The 11,894-nt window shown below is 43.5% G+C and overlaps 1 protein-coding gene across 1 annotated transcript in view; it reads right to left on the bottom strand.

Moving 5' to 3' along the window:
• Window positions 1-3,965, bottom strand: part of Ugcg (UDP-glucose ceramide glucosyltransferase) — a 33,343-nt gene extending 29,378 nt beyond the window's left edge. The window contains exon 1 of the mRNA XM_031377532.1: window positions 3,477-3,965. Within this exon, the coding sequence (XP_031233392.1) occupies window positions 3,477-3,574 (98 nt within the window). The 5' untranslated portion in view covers window positions 3,575-3,965. The remainder of the gene's footprint in view (window positions 1-3,476) is intronic.
• Between the last annotated feature and the right edge of the window lie 7,929 nt (window positions 3,966-11,894).

Below are 11,894 nucleotides of genomic sequence, written 5' to 3'. Positions count from 1 at the left end.
GCTGTCCTGGAACTCACTCTGTAGACCAGGCTGGCCTCGAACTCAGAAATCCGCATGTCTCTGCCTCCTAAGCGCTGGGATTAAAGGTGTGCGCCACCTCTGTCCGGCAGGAATTTTCTTCTTTTACTTGTTTGATTTGGTGTTTTGAGACAGGATCTCTCCATTATGTAATGTTCTGGCTGTCCTAGGACCCACTATGAAGACCAGGCTAGCCTTGAATTCGGAAATCCACTTGCCTGTGTGCCAGCACACTAACCCAGAACATGTTCTTATCTGTATAAAAAGGGTAGGCCATATGGCTCAGTAGGTAAAGATGCTTGTCACCAGGCCTGATAACCTGAGCTCAATCCCCAGCCACAAGTACCCTCATGGTAGAAGGAGAGAACTGAACTAACTCTTGCAGGTTGTGAGGTTGTAACACACACACACACAATTTTTTTTTTTAATTTAAAGGTAATGCCCTGGAGTATTTTAAAAAAATAATTACAAAGCCTTTTTATAGCACTTCAACAAAGCTAATATTTGTACTATGCAAATGTATCAAAAATGTAAAATTATAACTAGGCATGGTTAGCAGAGGCAGATGGATCTCTGTGAGTTCAAGGTCAGCCTGATTTACATCATAAGTCCCAAGATAAACTGAGCTGCCTAGTAAGACCCTATCTCAGAAAAGGATTATTATGCCCGGGTGGAGGTGGCACACGCCTTTAATGCCAGCACTTGGGAGGCAGAGGAAGGCGGATTTCTGAGTTCAAGGCCAGCCTGGTCTACAGAGTGAGTTCCAGGACAGCCAGGGCTACTCAGAGAAACCCTGTCTTGAAAAACCAAAAAAAAAAAAAGAAAAGAAAAGGAAAGGATTATTAATTAGGGTTCTAGATCTCACTGTATAACAAAGAAAAATGCTGAGAAAAATCACAGTGTAGTATGTAAAAATTTAAGGGGGAAATTCACAACAGTAGAAGAAAACAGACTAACATATATAATTAATATAAGCAGTACTTGGAAATGCAACCAACAAAAGGAAACATAAAACACAAGACTTGTTTAGCTTCAAGTTGAGAGACAATAAAATAGTCAGGAGATGCAACAGTACATGACAGATTAACATAGGAGTTACCTCCACAAAAACAGAGGAACTTGGCTACAGACTGCAGTATAGGCAAAAGACTATATCCACATAATTTATGACTAAATGAAATTAGCACATATACATCCGAAAAGCTACTCAGTGGAACCAATAACTAAGTGAACGAAAATCAAAACAAAAGAAACAGTGAAGAGCCAGGCGCACGCCTTTAATTCTAGTGCTTGAGAGGCAGAGGCAGGTAGATTTCTAAGTTCGAGGTCAGTCTGGTTTACAAAGTGAGTTCCAGGACAGCCCGGGCTACACAGAGAAACCCTGTCTCAGAAAACAAAAACAAAAAACAAAACAAAACAAAAGAAACAGTGAAGAATAAGGGACACAGAACAGGGAAATACTCATTATCCAAGACAGCTATTACATTTTATAAGGCAACATTGTATCAAAGATTAAAAGATGTATCATTTCTGGTCCAATACTTTTTCTCCCTCTGAAAAGTGAACTAAGGAGATGCAGGTATAAGAATTCATCACAGGAGCTAGTAATATATCTTTGGGATAAACACTTGCACAACATACAGAAGGCCCTGGGTTTGGTTCCCAGCATAGGAAAAAGTTAAGAAATACAAATATAACAGCTTCTTATTAAGTGTTGTTTAATAGTAACTGGAATCAACTGAATGGCCTACCAAAACAATAAATAAATATTAAAAACTCATAAGCTAAGATGCTATGCTTCTCCCTAAGCCGATGGAGAGAGCTCACATATTTGTTGATATGAGAAAAACAATGGTCAGGTTACTTTGCAGGCAGCTCCCCACAAGCAGCAGCCTTGGGGTATTTGGTTCTTCATGCTTAACTTCTAGCACCGAGAACAGTACCCAGTACCGCTTGCTCCTCAAAAATCACTTATTCAGCAGGTAGACTTTAAAACAGGCTATATAGAACAAAAGTCATGACACAGTACAATCTCCTCTCTCCTCCTTTGCCTGTCCTCTTCATATATAAAAAACATAATTGGGAAGGTAGGCAAAAAAGGCTAACAAGGTAATATTTTGGTATGTGTTATAACTATCTTGTTTATTCCTTTCTGTATTGTCTAAATTCCTGATAAAGTAGCCATTGCTTTTTAAAGAGCCCATGTAGTTAAAATGAATACTGCTTAAGTTTCTAAATTCTGAACGGGGGTATGTTTTCTTTCACTTTCAAAAAAGAAAAAACAAAACAAAACAAAACAAAAAAAACCCTGTCTGCTTATCTAATTCAGGTGTCATCTTTCTCAGTATCAGGAAGTGGCACACCAAATGGAGAAAAGCACATGTTTTCTATAGTGGAAAAAAAAATCTTAAAGTAATTACCTAACATCCTTCCCTGTTTTTCATTAACATGCATCCTATTCGAGCCTATTCCCATTTGGTAGTTAAAAAAAAAAAAATTCCTTCCCCCTCTTTTCAGGCTAAAATGCCAAATGAGTTCATCTCTCCACATTTAAATAGGCTTCATTTTAAAGGCATTTCATTGATGGATCAAAACTCAGCCACCTATATCATGTCCCTCTCTGCCCCTTCACCCTGTTCTGTTTTAGTCATGAGCTTTATAGGGAATAACCTTATTTAGATTTTTATCATGTTTCATCCTTCTAGAACGTAAGCTTCACGAGGGCAGGAGTTTTGTCCTGCTCTCTCAACTGTGTCCCCAGCCCAATACCAGGTAGTATCTAGTAGGCCTTGGGGAGGAACCTGTCAAATGAAAAGATGTGTGTGGAAAACGGATTAAGGATGCAACTCCAAACAGGTCCATAAATAATAAAGACTTGGAAAAAAGATAAAGAAATAAAGCCATGATACTGAAATGCCACCCTGACAGGACTCGAAGCTATACAACACTGGCTTACACAGGCTCGGCGACCGACGTTCTTCAAGGCGGGCAGGTGCTCCACACCTAGCTAAGTACATAGCTCTTCTAGGAAGGAGGTAATCCACTGGGAAGTCTCCGGGTGCTGGTGAGCAGCTCCCGGAAGAGTGTAAAGGACCATCTCCATAACAGAGACGTGGCCCGCGCGGAGGGAGGGGAAAACCTCACAATACACCATACATCTTCGACCAGATGGGAAGAAAAATCGCACGAATCTACATTATCAGACCAAGCAGACAACCCTCCACCAGACAGAGAGGCAGGCTCCTTTCCTAGAGCTCGGTAGTCGCCTGCAACCCAGGAGTCAGGTCGCGACTCCAGCGCTATTCCTTCTCCAGGACCCCGCGCCGCACCGCCCCAAGGAGACCGATGGAGGGGACCGTTTGGGGATCAGCTCTCTCTAACCCCGCAGAACGCTACCTTCCACCGCACACACGCCTACCAGTCCAGCTCGTCCCCGAGGCCCCGACCCTCCAACTCACGTGTAGATGATGGACATGAAATGCATCAGCCACAGCACCACGAAGAGCACGAAGCCGAACAAGGCCATTCCCTCCTGGGCCAGGTCCAGCAGCGCCATCCCCCGGCCCGCTGGCCCGGCCCGGCCCGCTCCGGCCGCCGCGGACAGCGCTGCCGCGGGAGGAGGACGCGGGGGCCGCCGGGTGCGGGGCGCGGGCCGCGAGTGGAAGGTGGGAGAGGAAGGGCCGGCGGGGCGGCGGGCGTGCGGACGGAAGGGGCGGGCAGGGCCTGCGCGCCCCCGGCCGCTCGGCGCGCGCTCGGCACCGCGCACCCCTTAGCGTGCGCGCGCTGGTGTGCTGCGAGCGCAGGCTGACCGCGCTGCGCGCTCCAGGCGGCCGTTGCCGCGCGCTCGGGCTCCCGTGGTTTAGACCCTCCCGGCTGCCGCCGCCGCCGCCACCGCCGTCCCTTTCGCTTGCCGCGGCTCCGCGTTCTGGTTCCTGCCCGCTGCCGGCGCCCGAATCCCAGAACGATGCGGTCCGCCCCGCCCCGCCCTCGGGAGCCCGGTGCCCGCCCCCCAACCCCACCTCGGGGCGGCGCCCTCGCGCCTCGGTCCCGGCCCGCGCGCCCACGGGTGGAGCTGCCCCCGCGTGCTCGCCGCCCGGCAGCTACCAACCGCTGCCGCCGCCCGCGCCCGCGGGTTCAGTCTTCGGGAGCACCCCCGCCCCCATCCCCTGCACGGTCTCTAAGCAGCACGCGCCGCCTCTACACTTTATCTTGGCCAAATCCGGAGGAGCCAAGAGACTACTGTGTTATTTAAGGAATCCCCAAACTCAGAATTGGAAGAATGGCTTGGTGCTGAATTCGCGCAAGATTGTGCGTCCTCTAGGGCCGCTGTGTGTAATTTGGCTAAGATGTAGCCAAGAGAGTTAAGGAAATGTAGCTAGTTCCAGCAGCAGTGCTCGGCTGTTAAGTGTTGCCAGTACAGCGCTGACAAACCATCTCATTCATAAATCTTGTGTTTATTTGCTAGGATGATAGATTTTAGACATACTGGGTTAAATTACATTACTCCTTTTTAAAAGGCTGTTAAATGGTGCTATTACTAAAACGTTTAATTACACATGTGCACGATACTGAAAATGGGGAAATAAAAGCTAGGCTGTGTGAGAAGCCTGTATATAGCCCAGTTACTCCTGGGACTGAAGCAGGAGGATTGCCTGAATTTGAGCACACAGGTTCCAGGCCACGCTGGGCAAATTCAGTGAATCCCTGTAGTGGAAAAACAAGAGTCGGAACTGGGAGAGACTACTAGTAGTAAGTGTTTCCATTTTTTTCTTCAGCCTGGATACATCTATATTGTTTGCAATTGTTCTGTGTTTAAGCTGTTTATTATTCAAGTTACTTTTTTGTTTGTTTGTTTTTGTTTTTTCGAGACAGGATTTCTCTGAGTAGCCCTGGCTGTCCTGGAACTCACTCTGTAGACCAGGCTGGCCTCGAACTCAGAAATCCGCCTTCCTCTGCCTCCCAAGTGCTGGCATTAAAGGCATGTGCCACCACCGCCCGGCTTCAAGTTACTTTTTAAAAATAATCCATGGCCTCCCTCAAGGAATTTTAGAATTGAATTCACTCTTTGTTTTGCTATTGATTGTAGTTAATAATAATTGAGTGGCTTCAATCTATGATATACATAATAAACTACAATTACACAGACTTAAAGTTTGCAGTGTCCTTTTTTCTACTGCTGAAAAATCAGTGGGAAAGAACCCACTTAGAAATTAATTTCCCACCGGGCAGTGATGGCGCATGCCTTTAATCCCAGCACTTGGGAAGCAGAGGCAGGTGGATTTCTAAGTTCAAGGCCAACCTGATCTACAGAGTGAGTTCCAGGACAGCCAGGGCTATACAGAGAAACCCTGTCTCCAAACAACACCCCCCAAAGAAATTAATTTCCAATTGTTGAGAGTTATTGGTTAATAGAGTTACAGCAGGATGGAATCCATACATGGAAATAATAACATAAGGTTTTAAATGCCACGATTGTGATTAATCAGTTCTAAGGCCCATTTTTAAAGCATTCTTAACGCATTTTCAAGAATCCATTATTTCCAAGAATCCAAAATGGAATTGGGTCTTATACTCAATGACATTTTACAAATAAAAATAATAGGCCATGTTTCTTTTTCTTAAAATGTGCTTGTTCGTCATATTCAGAACAAGGCTGTGTGTTATTAGTACTTCCTTGGACTTGGTCAAGGATATGAATTTCTCAATTTGAGCATTTTGTAGCATGTTCATTTTTCCAAATCTTTCCTAGACCCTTACAGCAAAGGATTTCATACAGTATGGTGGGTAACACAGAAAGGACAAAGAAAGTTGGTATAGTTGGGTATAACCAAATAAAGATCAACTATGTTGCACTTCATTTTGGTTAAATTTAGTCTGCTCAAACCTGGCTTTCTAACCAAAGCTCTAGGGGCTGGAAAGATGGCTCAGCTTTTCAGAGCACTTGCTAATCTTTCAAAAGACCCAGGTAGGACTGTGCATGCAGTACCCATGGAGAACAGAAGAGGGCGTCTGATTCCCCCATCTGATTCCCCCAGAACTAGCGTTGCAGATGGTTCTGAGTACCAAGAAGGTACTGCTTTGCACAGGTCCTTTGGAAGAGCAGCCAGTGCCCTTAAACGTTGAGCCATCCCTCCAGCCCAAGGAAAATATAATCTCTAATGAAATGTCTCATACACCAATCTATAAAGTCAACATACTTTATGATTTCAACATTGATACTCTTGAGAATGGTAAAGTAAAAAACAAAAGATCCCAGTGATTGCCAATTGTTTTGTAGGATCCTGTGATGATCCAGGTGACCCATGACATACACTTGTCATGGGTGGGAAAGTATGCCAAGAGTGAATGTTAATATTAAGTGTGACTTTGGGTGATTGTAACAAATGTATCACAGCAGTGTGAGATTTTGACAGTAGTAGTCCTGGAGAGGAATATAGTGGGGTTGTGAGAATGCAGGATTTTCTGCTCAGTTTGGCTGTGAACTTAAAACTACTCTAAAAGACTTTTTAAAATAGTGCTCCACACACATGTGCTATATAATATATTTTATAAACATATGTATTGAATATATTCAAATAGGTAACTCAAATTGTGTCTCGTGAGTTACATATTATGAATTATGTAAATATATGTAATAGGAAATGCTGTAAGAGTCTGAACTAAGATCAATGAGATACAATAACTCTACCTTGTAAGCACTAACACATTTTGTTTGGTGCATAAATGTACTAGTCTACATTGACAAAAGCCACTAATAAATTTGCTCAGATTTCTTCTTTGTTCTTAAGTTTTTAAAAAGTATTTTTTAAAAAGAGAAAAAGACATCAATCATCTCCCTCCTCCCTCTTACAAAATTAATTCAGAGAAGTGAGTAAAGATATACAAGCCCTAGAGGTACAGCTCAATGACAGATCACCTGCTCAGCAGTCTCAAGGCCTTTAGTCTAATCCCAGCAGGGACCTGAAGGACTGATGTGTGACTTCCCCTGGTCAAACGGGATGGCCCATCAGAAAACCCACCTGTGGATAAACAGCACTCCTTTCATTCCAGTGCTGACTACATCTTCTATGTTTGTCAGCATTGTTTTTTTGTTTTGTTTTGTTTTGTTTTTTAATATTTCAATAAACATCTTAAAAATCAGAGTTCAGAGCTGGGATTGTGGTGCACACTCATAACCTTGTATTTGAGAGTCAGAGGCAGGAAGATGGTGATGGTTCACACACAGTCAAACCTGGTCTTCAGAAACCAATATTAAAGAATGGTAGCAGAAACTCGGTTCCTTAAGGTTACTGTGTTGCCGGGCGGTGGCAGCGCACGCCTTTGAGCCCAGCACTTGGGAGCCAGAGGCAGGCGGATTTCTGGGTTCGGGTTCGAGGCCGGCCTAGTCTACAGAGTGAGTTCCAGGACAGCCAGGGCTACACAGAGAAACCCTGTCTTGAAAAACCAAAAAAAAAAAAAAAAAGGTTACTGTGAGTTTTCTTTCACTAGAAAAGCTTTCCAAACTTAAGTGCAGAAAAGTTATTTTCCAGACATTGAGTACTTTTGAAGTTTCAAAAACAAGATTAATTCCTGATGCTAATTGACAAGAGAAATTATATATTTATTGTTCTAATTGGGATTAGAAAAGCAGTGTAAAGTAGGTGCAGCTAGGGTGATTAACATACCTTTGTTTGTTTCTTTCTAAAGGCATTTAGATACTGGAATTCCAGGGTGACCCTGAATAGCTTGCAAATGTTGTTGCAAGTAAATTGTCTGCTGGAGCCTGGTCCTGAAGATAAACTGCTGGTTGTTTAGTGGGTGTGGTCCAGGGGAGTGCCCACAGGTTACTGGAGTTCAAATGCCTTCAGCTCCTCCGCTCTCGTCTGAACATCTAGCTAAAAAACTGCTTTGTTTTACTTACTTTTAAAGTTTTCACATTTGATCTTACAATGTATTTTGCCAACCCACAGTTTGCTAGGTCAGAACTTTAATATGTGTTCTTTACTGCTTAGTCATGTCTCCTATTTCCTACAAGAAGAAACACATGTTGTCGGTATTTTCCTAAGTTAGTTTGAGCAGAAAACACTTTTCAAAAATTGTGTGTGTGTGTGTGTGTGTGTGTGTGTACACAAGAGTGTGCTTACTTGTGTGAGTGCTTGTCGTGGGCTGGCTGTCAACATCTGGTGTTTCTTTCAGTCATTCTTATTTGGTTTCCGACCCCAGGACAAGAGACAAAGGTGTATGTTTTACACATCAAAGCAGACCTGGCCTCCAGGTTCTCCCAGCACCCCTCAGTCCCTACCTGGCATACCCTGCCCCCAATCCTATACTTTCCAGTCTGCTAGCTGGGCTGCCCTTCCCCCAGAGGCTCTTCCCTACATAATCCAGAATTTTGGTTTCCTCTCTCTTCTTCTCCTACTCTTCATTCCCTGCGTGGGCGCTCTCCCCCCAACCCCTAACCCCCATGGTAACTTCCCTGGCCTCCCTCCTTGGGGCCAGTGAACAGCTTCCCAGTAAACCTGCATTTAGTATAATCTAATCTGGTTTGAATTGGCTCATTTTACCAGCAGAGAAATAACGTATTATCTTTTCCATCTGATTGATTGATTGATTGATTGGTTGGTTGATTGATTGATTCTCTCACTGAAGCTGAAGATTACAGTTTCAGATAGACGGGCTGTCCTCCTGTGTTCAAACACCTGTTCATCCTCACCTGGCACTGGGTTTACAGACCCTAACTGCTGCTGCCAGATTTTTGCATAAGTTTAAAGGATCTGAATTCAAGTCCTCAAAGCACTTCACCCACTGAGCCATCTCCTCATCTCTGAACAATTGACCATCCTGCTTCGACCTTTGGAGTGCTAAGATTACAGCCATATGCTACTACACTGGGAGCAAGAAAGCACTCCTGCCGCGCGATGGTGGCGAATGCCTTTAATCCCAGCGTTTGGGAGGCAGAGGCAGGCGATTTCTGAGTTCGAGGCCAGCCTGGTCTACAGAGTGAGTTCCAGGACAGCCAGGGCTATACAGAGAAACCCTGTCTCGAAAAACCAAAAAAAGAAAAAAAGAAAAGACAGAAAGCACTCCTGAGAGACAACAGCACACTCTTGATCCTTCTACCTGTTGCTTGCTCTCTAAAGTGATTATGTTGAAATTCCTGTTAATTGAAGTGAATGGTATGCTAAAAAGAAAGACCACAATGTTTGAATTCCCAATGCATCTTAGCATCTCTGTCAATATATTTGGCTACATTTAAGATTAAAACTAATATGTATATAATATTGTTTACCAGACAGCATCAGACAGAAATCTACTTTGCAAATGGCACTTTGAAGATTTAACATCTATTATATGATAATTTAAGTTAGCTCAGCACTGCGATTACACAGTCATGTAAATAGCACTGGCTTTTCAGCCTGACCAGCCTGGGTCCCAACTCCATCTCCCTCACTTATTACATCGGGTATACAAGGCAGTTACTTCACTTAATCTTTTTGGCCTCTAATCAAATATCCCACCACTGCTTATAACAATATTTTATATTTAATATTTACAGTTAATATTTTAAAAATATCACCTGGTACATAACTTCTACTTCCTATTTTATTGCTTCAAAGAATTACTAAAAATGTAATTAAAATGCGATTTTTTTTTTTTAAAGCCAGGGTCTCATTGTGACTTCCTGGGCTAACCTTAAAAGCACTATGTATACAGACTAGCTGGCCTGAAACACATAGAACTCTGCCTGCCTCTGCCTCTCAAACACTCAGATTAAAGGCCCAGGCCACCATGATCAGCCACATTTAACTCTCATTAAAGAGTAAAGGCTGTTGAGATAAACTCAATTTGGGTTTAAGCACTCTATCAGTTAAGTAAAAGTACCTTGAAAAATCAGACTGGGTTTGATTTTTAGTTCTTCCATTTATTTGCTGGGTGGCATGAAAAAGTCAGTGGCCTTGTCTATAAAATAAGCTGGAGTGAGCCGGGCAGCAGTGGTGGCGCAGGCCTTGAATCCCAGCACCTGGGAGGCAGAGGCAGGTGGATTTCTGAGTTCTGAGGCCAGCCTGGTGTACAGAGTGAGTTCCAGGACAGCCAACGCTACACAGAGAAACCCTGTCTTGAAAAACCAAAAACAAACAAACAAAAAAACCAACAACAAACAAAATAAGCTGGAGTGTTGTATTATCACACACACATACATATACATTACACATATATGTGTGTGCATAATAATAGTTCCAGAATCCAGAAATACTTTATTCTATGAAAGTGGGGTTTTTTGTTTTTGTTTTGTTTTGTTTTTTTCAAGACAGGGTTTCTCTGTATAGTCCTGACTGTCCTGGAACTCACTCTGTAGACCAGATTGGCCTCAAACTCAGAAATCGCCTGCCTCTGCCTCCCAAGTGCTGGAATTAAAGGCGTGTGCCACCACTGCCCTTCTTGTCAGTGAATGTTAAGGGGATCCCCCCCCCAAGGGATTCTCAGGGCCTTTGCATAATTGCTTAGATGAAGGGTCTGTCAAGACAATCCTTAGATGGGGTAAGAAATTTGGTATGGAAATTGACTTGCTGAAAGTGCATTTTGTTTAGCAATAAAAAATGAGTTTCTAGGAAGCTGTCAGTGGTCAGTCCTGGAGAGGTTGATCCCCTGCTGTTTGAGAAACCCAGATTCATCCTGCAGTCTCTCTTTCTTCCATCAGTCTTTCAGCATAGGCATAATATTGAATGAAATAAGCCACCTATAAAGAGTAAATACTATCTGTTCTAACTAGGAGAATTTAAAATCCAGGGTATGGAGAAAATAACAATTCCACTTTGTTATAAGTTAAAAACAAGGACTGAAGAGATGACTCAGCACTGACTGCTCTCCCAGAGGTCCTGGTTCAATTCGCAGCATCCACATGGTGGCTCACAACCCTCTGTAATAGGATCTAATGCCCTCTTCTGTTGTGTCTGAAGACAGCTACAGTGTACTCATATACATAAAAAGAAAAAAAGGAAGAATAGCAATTAGCAGGTTTGCACTGGATGCCATAGTGACAACAGAGCTCTATTAATGAGACAAAGAGGAGGTAAATAATTTACACAAGGCTCCATTGCTAATAAAAAGACCAGACTGCTTGTAATTTGAATGTGTGAAGGGTGAGGAAAAGGAGTGTCTTGTTTCAATGACTTGGCTGTCCTGCCACTGGGATCCCTTGGAGTTCACTTTGGCTCCTCAGTCCTTGCTGCTGCTCTGGGCCAGGTTCTGAGATCTTAATGTGTGCATGCATGGGCCAGGCATCTTGGCAAAATGCAAATTGCAATTCAGTGGACCTGGAGTGGAGCCCGAGAGTCTGAATTTTTAATAAGCACCCTGGCTGTGCACACAACCTGCTATACAGATCCTACTTGGAACAGCAAGGCTCTGACCAGCTGTATCACCCACATCTGGAGTCACAGCAGTGGTCTGTCCTCAGGTAACTAGGATAATTTTAAAGTGTGTTTGCTTGCTTGCTTGCTTTTCCAAAGTTCTTAGCTGTGTTCGATCAATCCTCCTCAGACATTTCAGTCCCTCCTCCAGACTCCATCCCTCCTATGGTTATGGCACCATAGTACTACAAAAAGATACTCTCACTCCCTCTCTTTCTATTTCCCCCTCCCTCCCTCCTTTCCCTTTGTGATTTGAGGATTGAACCCAAGGCCTTTCACATACTAAACGAGTGCTTCTATGAGCTAGAACCCTGACCCCTAAAATTTAATACTTTATGGTTTTTTTTTAAAGATTTATTTATTTATTATTATGTAAGTACACTGTAGCTATCTTCAGATATCCCAGAAGAGGGCATCATATCTCATTGCAGATGGCTGTGAGCCACCATGTGGTTGCTGGGACTTGAACTCACAACCTTCAGTAGA

The sequence above is a fragment of the Mastomys coucha genome, unplaced genomic scaffold (assembly GCF_008632895.1).
Source record: "Mastomys coucha isolate ucsf_1 unplaced genomic scaffold, UCSF_Mcou_1 pScaffold18, whole genome shotgun sequence".
NCBI classification, from domain to species: domain Eukaryota; kingdom Metazoa; phylum Chordata; class Mammalia; order Rodentia; family Muridae; genus Mastomys; species Mastomys coucha.
The sequence above is the reverse complement of the archived record's forward strand: the minus strand, read 5'-3'. Positions and strand labels throughout refer to the sequence as shown.